This window comes from Protobothrops mucrosquamatus, unplaced genomic scaffold (genome assembly GCF_001527695.2).
Source record: "Protobothrops mucrosquamatus isolate PMUCROS unplaced genomic scaffold, P.Mucros_1.0 scaffold2733, whole genome shotgun sequence".
NCBI lineage: Eukaryota > Metazoa > Chordata > Lepidosauria > Squamata > Viperidae > Protobothrops > Protobothrops mucrosquamatus.
This window is the reverse complement of record NW_015388774.1, coordinates 215,836-231,638: the sequence shown is the minus strand read 5'-3', so window position 1 is coordinate 231,638 and position 15,803 is coordinate 215,836. Positions and strand designations below refer to the sequence as shown.

General features: G+C 46.7%; 1 protein-coding gene across 1 annotated transcript in view; it reads right to left on the bottom strand.

The window, feature by feature from the left end:
• The window catches only part of LOC107296289 (integrin alpha-D-like), a 43,332-nt gene that overhangs the window by 10,768 nt on the left and 16,761 nt on the right, over positions 1-15,803 (bottom strand). Inside the window, exons 13-21 of the mRNA XM_029286024.1 lie at positions 14,656-14,780; positions 12,600-12,822; positions 12,394-12,524; positions 8,648-8,805; positions 7,429-7,548; positions 6,507-6,643; positions 3,184-3,257; positions 1,744-1,914; positions 1,552-1,657 (exon numbers count right to left, since the gene is read on the bottom strand). Of these exons, the coding sequence (XP_029141857.1) occupies positions 1,552-1,657; positions 1,744-1,914; positions 3,184-3,257; positions 6,507-6,643; positions 7,429-7,548; positions 8,648-8,805; positions 12,394-12,524; positions 12,600-12,822; positions 14,656-14,780 (1,245 nt within the window). The remainder of the gene's footprint in view (positions 1-1,551; positions 1,658-1,743; positions 1,915-3,183; positions 3,258-6,506; positions 6,644-7,428; positions 7,549-8,647; positions 8,806-12,393; positions 12,525-12,599; positions 12,823-14,655; positions 14,781-15,803) is intronic.

Below are 15,803 nucleotides of genomic sequence, written 5' to 3'. Positions count from 1 at the left end.
ATTTCGTTAATAAACAGAAACTTTGGCCGTGAGAAACGTGGAAGCTTCTCGGCCATTTTTTCCAGCCGTCAAAGAGCTACAATCCCTAGAGCAGGGCTTTTCAACCAGTGGTACGGGTACCACCTGTGGTACATTGGCACCTGGCAGGTGGTATGCGACCATCCTAGAAAAGTGGAAGCAAGGGAGGGGAAATGAGCTGAACCAGTGGCAGCACCGCACAAGCCTGAGCGAGAGATGGCTGGAGCTGCAGGGCTGTCAGGGCTCAGTGGAAGCCCCAGGATCAGCGCCAGCCTCCAGCTGGAGCTCGGCGCTGATCCTGGTGCTTCTGCTGAGCCCTGAAGAAGCACCAATCAGCTGGAAAGCGGCACTGATCCTGGCGCTTCTGCTGAGCCCAGAAGAAGCGCCGATCAGCTGGAATGTTGCAGCATCTCCAGGGTCTTGTGATTTACATTCAGATGCTTGGCAACTGGTTCATATTTATGATGGTCACAGTGTCCCAGGTCATGTGAAGTGACCAAAACCTGCTGCAGCCACCCATCTGATGGGGGAAATAAAAACCAAACATCACCCCCACTCCACCCCCGTTGCCAATCCTCAACAGAAATGCTCACAACAATGAAAACTTCAAACAGGAGGAAGAGTGCCGCCAGGTGGGCAGGCAGGTGTCTTGCTCGGCTGTGCCTTGGGGGCACTTTTTTCAGTGCCATTGTAACTTCGAACAGTCACTAAGCGAACTGTTGTAAGTCGAGGACTACCTGTACTTCATCACTTTTTTCCTTTTTTTGTCAAGTTTTTGACACCTTGCTAGGCGACCTAAAAGTGGTACAATGGGTGAAAAGGTTGAAAAGCCCTGCCCTAGAAATTGGGGGTGGGAGCAGTGACCTTTAAGCCTTTGTGCAAGAGTAATTTTAGAGCCAAATTTTGTACACAATTGTTTATTGTGAAATCATTCTTTGGACTCACAACTAGATCAGGAGCAAGACATTCTATCTCAATGCAGTTTTGTGATTTTTGAGAACAAGCTATGGACAGTCTCACAAAATAGCCATTATGAGCTCTTTTTATAGAAAGTTGTAATGCCTTGAGTTGTTAAATGTCTATGGAGATTCTCAGTCATACAGATTATGACTGTCCCAAAGCTGTTTTTTTTCAAAAGTAAACTGGACTTTGTTTCTTCCTGGAAGATGTTTTGCTTCTCATCCAAGAAGCTTTTTCAGTTCTGAAGAAGAAACTTTTTCAGTTCTGAAGAAGAACTGAAGAAGCTTCTTGGATGAGAAGCGAAACGTCTTCAAGGAAGAAACAAAGTGCAGTTACCTTTTGAAAAAAAACAGCTTTGGGACCCTAAGTTGCTACTAACTCTTGATTTTATAGATAAGGTCAACCACCTCAACTGGGCAAAAGATTCCATGTATTAGAGTACTGCCAACACCATAAGACAGCTTTTGGATGGAGACTGTCAACCATTCTTGGTCTTTGGGTGGAGGCTGTCAACTACTCTGGTGTCCCAGATGATCACCTTCTCCACTAGATATACATGCAGGAAGACAGTACCTCAGCCATGCTCCGGAAGATGGGATGATTGATGTCACAAGTGGTATTCCTCACAAGAGCTTCCTCTGCAGCAGGAACAGAGGTGCATTTAATGACCACATATTTTCTGTTGGACTGAGGAGAATAGGACATGATAATGAATATCACGGTTGGTAGACAGTATCGTCTTTGGCCATTCCCCAGCCCTTCCACTCTGGTGTCTCTGATTTCTTTATACTTACCCGCACTAGTAAAAACCTGCGGTAGGACAGTGAAGACGGGTAGATGAAAGTCAACTTGGTGCTGTAGGAATCCTCTCCGTCATTCCGGATGAAAACAGTAGCATTGAGTTCAGGGGTTAGGCCAACTACCAATTCATTCAAGCTGAAGGAAAGACGAAGACAATCCTTGTCAATCTTAAAAACATGAAAGCTTAAAGTAAAATCCCGTCTGGAAGCCTCTCCTTTAACTTGGAGAAACCTACCTCAGATATATAGAGGCTTTCTAAAGAAGAAGAAGTATTGTGAACATGGTTTACAGGTTCAGGGTTTTTTTTATAATGGCTTTAGATCTTCCATGGACAGTGTGCATTGAAGGCTACTCATACTTTGTCCAATAAAGCTTGGAGAGATTTTATGAAGAGGTGGTTCCAACGAGGTACACAACAGTTGTCTTAACGCATCTAAAAAGGACCTGTCATGACTGCAGTGTCAGAGAAGAGCATTGAGCTTGGAGCTTGAGACTGGATCAGGGATTGGTGGCTGGATAAGAACCAGTTGGAGTAGTGGTTAAAGTACTGGACTAAAAACCAGAAGACGGTGAGTTGTACGTCTTCCTTAGGCATGTAATCCAGTCTCTCTCAACACAACCCACCTAACAGGATTGTTGTTGTAGGGAAAATAGGACTAGTAGGTATGTTCACCATCTTGAGTTATTTATAAAAAAGCAGGATAAAATGAGAGTAACTGTGGTTGAAAAGAAGAAAATGTGGATAACTGACATGGTAGTACCAGGAGACCATAGAACAGCAGACAAAGAACTGGAGAAGATCACAAAGTATCAAGATTTGAACACTGAAATTGGAAGATTATGGCATAAACTGGCCGGGGTGTCCAGTGGTTATTGGCACATTGAGTGCCATACCAAAAATCTTAAAAGGTATTTAAAAAAATCTGCTCCTTGATAAAATTTTTATTTGTCAATTATAAAAGGCTACATTGCTTGGATCTGCCTATATACTACACAAATACATTACAACATGCTACGTTCTGGGAAGAACTTCATGCGTATGAAGGCCAAAGAACTGGCAGGAATACATGGATTCACTTAACAACTGCAGTGTTCACTTAATGACTGCCACATTTTGCTTAACAACGGCCACGTTCGCTTAACGACCGTGGTAAAACAAAGTTGCAAAATTGGGCCTAATCGTGCAGATGTCTCAACTTATAACCGTCATGACTTACGACAGAAATTCCAGGCTCTATTACGGTTGCAAGACTAAAACTACCAGTAATTATATAAATATTGAACACCTAAATGTAACTGTTTAACAATAAACATTGAGTTCATTGACTTAGATCAGTTTTTAGCAAGCATGAATGAATTCTGTTGAACTCTGCGGTTGCTATAAAGATGAAAGGCATACTCTACCCTGAGAAATTGAAGGATGTTTTTAACTGGTCTTTACAGATTCCATCTTTGCCGCAGTCCTTCTCAAAGGGTAGCTATGAGGACATAAGGGAAGGAGGGAGAGAAAATATCAGTCTCCATGAACAGGTGAGACAAGGGATAAAATACTAGAAAGCAACCTTGGCAACTTTAAGACCTGTGGACTTCAACTCCCAGAATTCCACAGCCCATGCTGGCTGTGGAATTCTGGGAGTTGAAGTCCACAGGTCTTAAAGTTGCCCAAGTTGGGAAGCCCTGTAATAGAGGTTGAATTTATACAACGTGCCTTTTAATTCCAACCCTTTCTTTGTAGACGTTGATACCGCATTTATTTATCATCATGTTCATATCACCGCCTGTGGAAGCTTGGTTTACACAGAGCATTGATTCTCGATTTAATTCTGAAAATCTTGGACTCAACCCTTCAGGGGCAGAACCCACTGGGTCACACCTGTCAGCCAATTGGATTCCATGATGGACTTGCATCAAGGTTATTTGAGGGACCTCCTCTTCCAGATTATATCTGCTGGTTCCATCAGATCCAGCAGATGGCATGTTATGGTCCTTCCTCCAGTAGAAGAGATGTGCTATGGGTCCTATTACTACTATGAATCTGCTAAATTGCTACTATCTGGCATGACCCTGAAGATGGGCCTTTTCTGCTATGGCACTCGCCTTAAGGGATATCATCCAAGTCCCTTAGATCAGGGCTTTTCAATCTTTTCACCCATTGTACCACTTTTAGGATATGGCAATATCCGAGTATCACCAGTCGCCTAGCAAGGTGTCAAAAACTTGATGACCTCCCCCCAAAAAGGAAAAAAATGATAAAGTACAGGTAGTCCTCGACTTACAACAGTTCGCTTAGTTACAATGGCATTGAGAAACGTGCCCCCCAAGCCACAGCCAAGCAAGACACCTGTCTGCCCACCCGGCCGCACTCTTCCTCCTGTCCGAGGTTTTCATTGTTGTGAGCATTTCTGTTGAAGATTGGCAGCGGGGGTGAGATGGGGGGTGTTTGGTTTGTATTCCCCCCGTCGGATGGGTGGTTGCAGCAGGTTTTGGTCACTTCACATGACCCTGGGACACTGTGACCGTCATAAATATGAATCAGTTGCCAAATATCTGAATGTAAATCACAAGACCCTGGAGATGCTGCAACATTCCAGCTGATTGGTGCTTCTTCAGGGCTCAGCAGAAGCACCAGGATCAGCGCCGAGCTCCAGCTGGAGGCTGGCGCTGATCCTGGTGCTTCCACTGAGCCCTGACAGTCCCGAAGAAGCGCTGATCCTGGCGCTTCCGCTGAGCCCTGACAGCCCTGCAGCTCCAGCCATGTCTCACTCAGACTTGTGCGGTGCTGCCACTGGTTCAGCTCATTCCCCTCCCCTGCTACCACTTTTCTAGGATGGTCGCATACCACCTACCAGGTGCCAATGTACCACAGGTGGTACCCATACCACTGGTTGAAAAGCCCTGCCTTAGATGAGGCTGGGCCTAACTTTCGGTAAGTCCTTCAAAACATGGCAATGTCATCAAACCTGTGAGCCCCAAGGGAAGGGTGAATTGTTGGCATGACCCTATTGTTTCCATCTGTTGCTCTCTCCTTGCCTCTTAATTATAACATTAATATTTTCAATTGTTCCTTGTTTTTATATAATTTATTTTTTATTCTTTGCTGCCCAGAGTCACATTTTCTGAGAGGGGCAGCTATACAAATACAATGAAAAAAATAAATAAATGTTAAATTAAACTCAGTCAATTGACTAGCTGAGCTTTTATGACCAGAGACCCCTTTCACATGACAAACAAACAAACTTGGTGTTTCTAAGGTAGAACTTCCAGCAGGACCATTGTTGATGGAAAGGATTTGCAGAAGCTAGTAGAAGGACTTGTCAGAACCCTGTTCCCCGTTGTCAGCTCTATAAGCTGGACCAGACTAAGAAACAGACACTGAACAGACCCAAAACTACAGTTATTAGAATAGCTGTGGCAACCAAGTCTTGCACCTTTGAATGAACTTCCCTTCCTCCCTATTTTATCTTCATGAGAACTAGCAGAGGGGGGGTTGTCTCAGCGTTTTTGTAAAAACATTTTTGTAGTCTGAGCTCAAGCTTCGTTTATTTGATCACTTATTTTATCGATTTATCAAATTTATGCTGCCATCCATCTCAGCAGAAGATGGTGAGATGCCACTGCCTTAATAGACAATCTTCCCTCTGTCCTCCAAGGCCATTCTCTATACCAGGGCTTTTCAACCAGTGGTACGGGTACCACCTGTGGTACATTGGCACCTTGCAGGTGGTACGCGACCATCCTAGAAAAGTGGTAGCGGGGGAGGGGAATGAGCTGAACCGGTGGCAGCACCGCACAAGCCTGAGCGAGAGATGCCTGGAGCTGCAGGGCTGTTAGGGCTCAGCGGAAGCACCAGGATCAGCGCCAGCCTCCAGCTGGAGCTCAGCGCTGATCCTGGTGCTTCTGCTGAGCCCAGAAGAAGCGCCAATCAGCTGGAATGTTGCAGCATCTCCAGGGTCTTGTGATTTACATTCAGATGCTTGGCAACTGATTCATATTTATGACGGTCACAGTGTCCCAGGGTCTTGTGAAGTGACCAAAACCTGCTGCAACCACCCATCCGACGGGGAGAATAAAAACCAACCCCCCCACCCCACCCCTGTTGCCAATCCTCAACAGAAATGCTCACAACAATGAAAACCTTGGACAGGAGGAAGAGCGCCGCCGTGTGGGCAGGCAGGTGTCTTGCTCGGCTGTGCTTTGGGGGCACTTTTTTCAGTGCTATTGTAACTTCGAACAGTCATTAAGCGAACTATTGTAAGTCGATGACTACCTGTACTTTATCACTTTTTTCCTTTTTTTTGTCATCAAGTTTTTGACACCTTGCTAGGCAACTGGTGGTACTCGTATATTCCCATATCCTAAAAGTGGTACAACGGGTGAAAAGGTTGAAAAGCCCTGCTTTATACTCACTACATTTTTATACTGTTCTGGGAGGCACAATGAGTACCAAAAATGATGAGTACCAAGCAGATTTTCCCCATAGGGAATAATGTAGTGAGTCATAAGACAGCCAACACTGACAATATCTAGCTTATGCGTTGAGTACCAAACAAATAATGAGTACTGGGACAACATTTTTGCATCAAAATGCATTGACTACCAAATTCAATGAGTTTCAAAGAAGCTGAGTACCGAGGTTCCACTGTATTAAGCTTCAGTTCCACACCTTTTCGGTATGAATTTGTTCAGCCAAGTGACACTACAAGAATGCACTCAGAGTATGGACTTACCGATGCCAAAAGCCGATTGGATTCACCTTTCTGCAGGACGGCCCGCAGATTGTTGGCACGTTGGATGGGCTCTCCTACCTGGGTATAATTCAGCTGCAGCATTATGGGTGTGAGGCTGTCTTCTATGCAAGTCTTTCCTCATGAGGAGACGGGGAAACAACAACAACAACAACAAAAACCTGCTTGATTTTTAAGCCAGAATAGTTTCTGTTAGGAATAATAGGAGCAAACTATGAGAAAGATTGTATATACTTAATTTTACATGTACTAACTGCAGCAAGAATTGTATTTGCCCAATATTGGAAAAATGAAAACCTACCAACGGAAGAAGAACTAATTAAGAAAATTTTAGATTGTGCAGAAATGGACAGATTGACTTTAAAGATAAAAGAGAAACAAGACTCAATGTACTTTAGAACAAGGCTCTCCAACCTTGGCAACTTTAAGACTTGTGGACTTCAACTCCCAGAATTCCTCAGCCAGCTTGGAATTCTGGGAGTTAAAGTCCACAAGTCTTAAAGTTGCCAAGATTGGGGACCTCTGCTTTAGAACATGGGATAATTTTTATCAACGGCTAGAGAAACAAGTTAGAGAAAAAGGAACGTGATATGTACTACTGTAACATTGAATATATACTAGTAACAAGAAGACTATTGATAATACAGAAATTAATTATTATTCATTGTTTTTTAAATACATGAACCCAGACAACATGCTGTTTGCTAAATATTAAAAATGTTGTTTTTATAACAACATATATAAACCTGCTTGATTTCATGGCAGCATCTTATGTTTCACGTTAAAGATCAGATATTTTTTTAAAAAACTGTTTCTGATGTGAATCCTGCCCATCCCACCCCCTCCAAAACCTCTTCTCTCACCGGTAATTTTATACGGTACTGCCTGGATTCTGGCCTCACACCTATCTTCATCTCTTCTGTGATGGTAGACAAGCTCGAGCCCTGGTGAAAAATGGCTCGTACTTTCTGTCGACCAGGATCCAAGGTCAAAGTATACCGAATGGTGCTCGAAATGTCATTGCCTGAGGGAGATTACAATCAAATTCAGAACACTTAGATTCCAAGATCATCCCTGATATATAGTACAACTTCTCTTACAAGAGGCCTAGAGCAGGGGTCCCCAACCATGCTGGGTGAGGAATTCTGGGAGTTGAAGTCCACAAGTCATAAAGTGACCAAGGTTGGGGACCTCTGGCCTAGAGCACAAAAGTTTGGTGAGTTACAGCTAGGAAGTCCCTACCATTGTCTTGGATTTCTCTGAGGACATTGTCTTTAGGGATGCTAGGTTTAATGACGGATTGTACTGCAATCATACCTTGGTGAATTTTCCACAATAATTTAATTTATGGGAGAACACTGCAAAAAACAGTGAACAATAATCCAGCATGAGAAAAGCACATCTTCCTTCCCCTGTCCTGACCACTTTCTACAGGGGGACAATCGAGAGCATCCTGTCATACAGCATCACAGTCTGGTTTGGAGGCATCACTGCTTCAGACAGGAAGGCGGTACAGAGAGTGGTGAGAATGGCGGAAAAGATCATTGGCAGTTCCCTCCCTCCCATCCAGGACATAGCACAGAAGCATTGCCTGAGCAGAGTCCATAAGATTATCTGGGACACTACACATCCTCTTCACGACCTGTTTTCCTTGTTACCTTCTGGGAGGAGGCTTCGTGGTATCTGTGGCAGAACATCCAGATTCAGCCAGAGTTTCATTCCATACAGCATTAACCTCGCAAACTCTCAAGCTTCCTCCTTCCGTTATATATTCAAGATGGACAATATTTAATATTTATTTGCTACGTATATGTAGGGATGTGGGTCTATACATATGTTGTTCATAGTATGTTTTGGTGTGTGTCATGTATGTGTTTCACTTTGAGAGTGGGCAACTAAATTTCATTTTTGATGTGTGCCATTGTGCCCACAGTATAAAAATGACAATAAAAGTTATCTTAGTGAAACCCTCTGAATTGATGAGATGCTGGTCAGATCTCTGGAGGCTTCCTATTGACTGACACAATTCTTAGAAGATCCCAGCATTGCCCTTCAGATACACAGAGGAGCTGTGGGGAAGAAATAATCTGAGAAACTGTTCCTTTGAAGATCTGTAAACCTACCGAAGGTAAACCGGGAGTCTCCCTGGATTTTAAAGTGGACTGTTGCCGTGCTGATTTCCCTGTTCAGCACTTCCTGGCCTTCGCACTCAAAGGCAGAGATGGGGATGGCAGTTGGGTTAAAGCTTATTCCAGTCAGCACACTGACCACAGGTCGGGATCTATGGTAGACATAAATAGGCACATACTGGAGTGAGCTATGGGAATCATTCGAGATCCATTCTGAGAAGATCTACTCGCTTGTCAGAAAATGTCATTTAGACCAGGGCTTTTCAACCTTTTCACCCATTGTACCACTTTTAGGATATGGCAATATCTGAGAACCACCAGTCGCCTAGCAAGGTGTCAAAAACTTGATGACCAAAAAAAGGAAAAAAGTGATAAAGTACAGGTAGTCCTCGACTTACAACAGTTCGCTTAGTGACTGTTCGAAGTTACAATGGCACTGAAAAAAGTGCCCCCCAAGCCACAGCCGAGCAAGACACCTACCTGCCCACCCGGCGGCGCTCTTCCTCCTGTCCGAGGTTTTCATTGTTGTGAGCATTTCTGTTGAGGATTGGCAACAGGGGTGGGGTGGTGTTTGGTTTTTATTCCCCCCCGTCTGATGAGTGGTTGCAGCAGGTTTTGGTCACTTCACATGACCCTGGGACTCTGTGACCATCATAAATATGAATCAGTTGCCAAGCATCTGAATGTAAATCACAAGACCCTGGAGATGCTGCAACATTCCAGCTGATCGGCGCTTCTTCTGGGCCCAGCGGAAGCGCCAGGATCAGTGCTGCTTTCCAGCTGATCGGCGCTTCTTCTGGGCTCAGCAGAAGCGCCAGGATCAGTGCTGCTTTCCAGCTGACTGGTGCTTCCACTGAGCCCTGACAGTCCCGAAGAAGTGCTGATCCTGGTGCTTCCACTGAGCCCTGACAGCCCTGCAGCTCCAGCCATCTCTCATTCAGGCTTGTGCGGTGCTGCCACCAATTCAGCTCATTCCCCTCCCCCGCTACCACTTTTCTAAGATGGTCGCATACCACCTACAAGGTGCCAATGTACCACAGGTGGTACCCGTACCACTGGTTGAAAAGCCCTGATTTAAACCAGGGGTCCCCAACCCCTGGTCCGTGGACCAGTACCGGGCTGTGGCATGCCAGCAACCGGTTCACACAAACAAGCAAAGCCCCATCCGTGGGATGCAGGCAGCACATAAAACCACGCACTCTCTGGTCCGTGGAAAAACTTTTCTCCATGGAACCGGTCCCTGGTGTCCAAAAGGTTGGGGACCTCTGATTTAGACTCACAAAGTACATGTAGTCCTCGAGTTATGGCTAATTGTTTAGCAACCTTTTGAAGTCATGACGGACCTCTCTGGGGATAGTTACGCCCTCGCTTTGAATTTCCAATGGTCACCAACCCCCTGTCACATGACCACACTTCACCAACTGAGCCATTTTAGAGCCTTTTGCAGAGTTCCAGAGTCACGTGACCAAATTTTACGATGGTTTTGACCAAAACTGACATTTACTTCTGGTTTTAGGCAAAAGCCCATAGCCAACAATTGGCTCATTTAATGCCCGTGGCGTTTGCTTAACAACTACCAGAGAAAAAGGTCATAAAAACAGGCTGGTCACCATCATGAGTTATGACCATGATGGGCAAGCTCCAATGCAGTCATAACTTGAAGACTACCTGTATTTCAGACACAGGCACAAACAACACAGACTCAAGGAGACATATCTTTTTTTATGATATTGTCTTTTCCTTGCATTCCAGAGGCAGGAAAATGCCTTTTTCCACTTTCCCTGCTGAGAAAAGCGTGCACGAAAATCAAAAGGATCTAGTACAGTGGTGGCGAACCTGTGGCACGCGTGCCATAGGCGACACACAGAGCCGTCCCTGTGGGCACGCGAGCCATTGCCCCAGTGGGAGGCGGGGCCAGGCTGCTCCCCGTCCCCTCTCCACATGCGCCTGTGTTCTTGCTCTCTTTCTCTCTGCACTGGGAGTCAGGGAGCAGCTGCAAGAGCTGGACAGATCCGGGCTGGATGGTGGAGGCAGCTAAGGCCTTTTCGAAGCCTCTGGAGCTCGCATCCATGGCTGCGGGGTGATTTTGCAGTGCTCCAGCGGCCCAATCCGGGCTCCGGAGGCCTGCAAAAGGCCTCTGCCCCACAGATCTAGAAAGAGCTGGCCACCTGGGCTATGGGGGCGTACGGGGGTTCTGCTCTCCCAAAAGGCCGCCAACTCCTGGCTGGCAACCTGCCCAGCGGCCCCACCCTGTCAGCGCCAAAGCGCCGCCCGCCTTGCCCGGAGCCACCCCCAGCCGCCGCCTCAGCCCCTCTACCGTGAAAGACGAGTGCGCCGCCAGGGCTGGGGCCGAGAGGAGCTGGCCACGCCCACCCAGTAGGCCATGCCCATCACGCCCAGCCAATGGGCCATGCCCATCTGGCAACCGACGATAAATAAGTGGGGTTTGGGTTGCAGTTTGGGCACTCGGTCTCTAAAAGTTTCGCCACCACTAATCTAGTAGATCAAATCTTGAAAAGTAACTTTCTGAGAGAGTACTAGATAGCACTTCATCCCATGACCCATAATGCAGCCTGAATGTCCACCTGTGCTTTTTGATCTGGGTGCCAACTTACAAAGCAAAACTCCCCAGAAATTGGTTTTGCACATGTCTGTGTGTCTTTCCATACAGATGTAGGAATTGCATTACTTTTCCACTTTAGCTAGCAAAATGTTTGGGATCAATCCTAAGCCTTCTTGTCTCTGCTGGTTGTGCCTGGTCCAATTTGTTTTCCTTTCCCTTGCCTCAATAAATTAAGGGACACCTTTAAAAGAGTTCCTTTCATTTATGGATGAGATTTTTCTCACTCCTCGTTAGAAATGGACAATTGTCTACTCTACTTCAATACTTTGAAAGGCTGCATTCATACCGATAGACTTTACATAAAACCCTGGGGAGTTATAAGATGGGTGGCTATATAAATGATTTAAAGAACAGAACAGAACGAGCACAGAGAAGAGTGACAAAGATGATTAGGGGTCTGGAGGCTAAATTATACAATGAAGAATTGAGGGAACTAGGCTTGTCTAGTCTAATAAAGAGAAGGACTAGGATGGACATGATAGCAATCTTCTAATATCTGAGAGGCTCGCACAGAGAAGAGGGAGTCAACTTATTCTCCAAAGCACCTGAAGCAGTGATGGGATTCAGCCGGTTCGCACCACTTCGGCAGAACCGGTAGCTAATTTTTTGTTGCCCAGGCCCAGAATGAACTTTCGGAAGCGGCATCCACACAGAGAACCGGTTGTTCACATAGTTGAATCCCACCACTGACCTGAAGGCAGGACAAGAAGCAATGGATAGAAACTAATCAAGGAGAGAACCAACCTAGAACTAAGGAGAAATTTCCTGACAGGGAGAACAACTAACCAATGAAATGGCTTGTCTTCAAAAAAAATTGTGGGTGCTCCATCACTGGAGGTTTTTAAGAAGAGACTGAATATCTATTTGTCAAGAGTGGTATGGGGTCTCCTGCTTGAGCAATGGGTTGGACCAGAAGACCTCCAAGGTCCCTTCCAACTCTGTTATTCTGTATTTAATAGAATAGAGTAGAGTAGAGTAGAGTAGAGTAGAGTAGAGTAGAGTAGAGTAGAGTAGAGTAGAGTAGAGTAGAGTAGAGTAGAATAGAATAGAATAGAATAGAATAGAATAGAATAGAATAGAATAGAATAGAATAGAATAGAATAGAAACCAGCCTTGCCTTAGGAGCAGCACTTGTCCATCAGCCCCAACAGCCAGATCTGGGAGTCCGTCTCCTGTAAGCTCCAACCCCCCGTCCAGAGCTTGACCAAAATACTGCATCCTGTTAGGCAGGATAGAAGCTTGAATGCGCTGCAAAGAAGAAACAGAGAGTAAGACGATAAAGAGGCAGAGGGATGAAAGGGATGTGGGCAGCTGAAGGCTCACCTGGATAAAAGCAGGGTTGAGGGATCTACTCTTCCCCTGAAAGATGTACACAGCTCCTTGATTCTCGTCCTCCAATGGTGCCCCAACAGCCACATCTGTCCACTGATCCCCAGTAATTTCCCCGGCTTCTGCTATGCTGGTTCCAAAGCGGCCCAAGGGGTGATGGGGCTCCCCTTGCAATTCGTTGCCACAGAAAAATGTTTCTCCCTGGAAGGGAAATGGGGTGAAGGAAAGGCACGTGACTTGGGCTGAAAGCATTTCCTCCAGAAGTCATCGTGCCTGGAGGAAATCAAAACCCTGAATAACAGCCCGGCATGTATTTCTGTTCATCTCCACGCCCCCCCCCCAAAGATATGGTAAAAAAAATGTTGAGATGGTGGCTGCAATGACGCAATGAAAGCTTCACAATGCACGTAAACAAAAACGGGTGTTGTTTGGCACTGCTGCAGCTGCCATCTTGTCTTTTTTGACCTTATCTTGCAGCCACTCCTGCGCTGCTGCACAGCTGAACCGCTCTATCATTCAGTTCACAGCCACAATGCTCTGTCTTTTTGATTCTCCAACAACTTGAGCTAAACGCTGGTACTTTGTCTCAGGGTTCATTGTCGCTAGACTCGGTCCTAGCTGCTTGGGAAAAAAGCTGAATGAATGAATGAATGAATGAATGATGCTTTTAAAAATTGATGCGAATCCAGTTTATATTATTCTTGAAGGTTCCAAGGCTCTAAACGCAACTCATTTCAAACTCATCAATGAAGGCGAATATACGTGTCCCAGGATAAACTTGCAGGATCCAATCTGGGTTGGTCACTGGGATCAGAGGTTTGATATTCCGAGCTTTCAAACTCGTATTGGAACTCATCCTCAGGGAACTTCTCTCTACCAGGATGTGTGCTTTGGGCTAGTCCAGTGGTGGCGAACCTTTTAGAGACCGAGTGCCCAAACTGCAACCCAAAACCCACTTATTTATTGTCGGGTGCCGGGTGGGCATGGCCCACTGGGTGAGCGTGGCTGTGGTGGTCATGGCAGACTGGGTGGGTGTGGCCAAGGTAGGCATGGTCACCTCGATGTTGCTCGTGGGGAGGGACTCCTGTGGGGGCCGAGCAGGGTTGGGGGAGATCCAGAGGTGTCTGGCAGGTGGGGTGGTGGGTAGGAGGCTCGTCCTGCAGGGTGAGGCGAGGCAGGGTGGGGGTGCCATTATCTCAGGGCAAGGCAAGGCAGGGGCCGGGGCAGCTGCTGCCTGACACCATCGGCCCCACACACAGAGGCCAGCGAGTGCATGGAGGCCGACAGTGTCTGTCAGCAGCCACAGCCTGCCAGCCCCTCGACCGGCACACTCTGGGGCTCCTCAGCCCGCCAGCAGCAGTTCAGAGAAGTGCCCACAGAGAGGGCTCTGAGTGCCGCCTGTGGCACCGTGCCATAGGTTTGCCACCACTGGGCTAGTCTATGCGTAGTATTTATGTTGTACCTGGTTGCGTGTGGTTTTTTATTTGTTAATTGGAGTATTGATAGCCGGCTATTAAGCCACTGGCTGTTGTTTCCTTGTGCTGCCAAGTCCTCGGCTCCTAAGTACCCAATAAGCTAGTGGTAAATCAGCACCTCTGTTGACTGACAAATGGCCTGTTTCCCAGGCTTCAATAATTTCCCTAGCTACCTTTGTACCTGCTTGACCAACAAACTTAGTAGCTGCAAAATTGAACGTATGTCCTTGTTCATTGCAATGTGAGGCTACCGACCACTCGCTTGAGTTCTTGCAATCAGGTGGTTAGCTTCCCCCCCCCATCTTTCCTACATAGTCACAGGGGCTCGGAAGACTAAAACTCTGGTCCCAGTGACTGAGCAAGATTGGATCCTGCAACATTCCAAACTACTGAAAAGAAAACCTAGTCCAGCCCAACCCAGCCTAGCCTCAGCCTCAGCCTCAGCCTCAGCCTCAGCCTCAGCCTCAGCCTCAGCCTCAGCCACAGCCACAACCACAACCACAGACACAGACACAGCGACAGACACAGACACAGCTCCCAGTCCCCAGTCCAGTTTTTTACTTACCTGCCTTTGGCAAACATAGACCCTTCCTCCTGCAGTGCCATCATAGTACATAGGTGCGCCAATGAGGACCAAGTCAGTATTCCCGTCTCTGTCCAAGTCCACAGCACACAGGGTAGCCCCAAAATATGAGCCAATCTGGGGGGACTTTAAAATTTCCATTTAAAAAAAATATTTGCCTAGGGCAGTGGTGGCGAACCTATGGCACGGGTGCCAGAGGTGGCACTTGGAGCCCTCTCTGTGGACACACGTGCCGTTGCCCCAGCCTCGCCTCCCCCGATGACCCCCTCCTGTCCAGCAGCCCCCCTAGAGGAGAGCCGCCCCTGAGCGTGGCCCACGCGGAGCAGCGCAGCCAAGGGCATGGCAGCCAGGCAGTGTAGACAAGACTCTGCCCTCACACCCCATTGTGCACAGTTGATGCTGCAGGGTGCAGGCAGAGGGCGTGACCGCTGCCTGGGCGATCTGTGGTGGGCTCTGGAGGTGGTGAGTGGCCCTGTGGGCAGTGGGGCAAGGGATGGAGGGCGGACTGGGGGGACAGGGGGGAGCGGGGGCGGGGCCAGTTTTTGGGCACTCGGTCTCTAAAAGGTTTGCCATCACTGGCCTAGGGTCCTCAAGTCTGACCAGTTTCCCTGCCTGATGCCCCCCTCCCTTTTTTTCCTTTATCCGCTGTGTGTCCCAGCAAAGACTCCATTGCCAGAGACAGAAAGGAAAGCAGTTTTGCACTGATGAGGTTACCTAATTTGGTAATGAAACATCTGCAAGAAAACCACCAACCTCGGAGAACACCAAGGACCCCGAAAGCAACTTGAAATTTAGCAAAGGACCCATTAGCCAGATGCTGCAGTCAAAGCTGGCAGAGTTTCTGATCCACTGAAGTATTTAAACTCTTTATGGATAGATAGTTGTTAGGTTTCCACTCAAGAATATTCAGATTTAATTGCTCCAATGTTTTAGAAAATTCATTTTGGGGAGCTCCTGTATGGCATTTAAAGTAGTTTTAAACAGAAGCTTTCTGGTTTCATGAAAGGGTATATGTTGAGAGGATCAAACTTCTCCTTAAATCTGGAGAGACTAAAAAAAGTTGAGGTTTAGTAGGTAGCCATAATGCTTTAGGATTTTATTTATCCAAATGCTTGAAATGTTTAAATAGTTTTCTGGAAT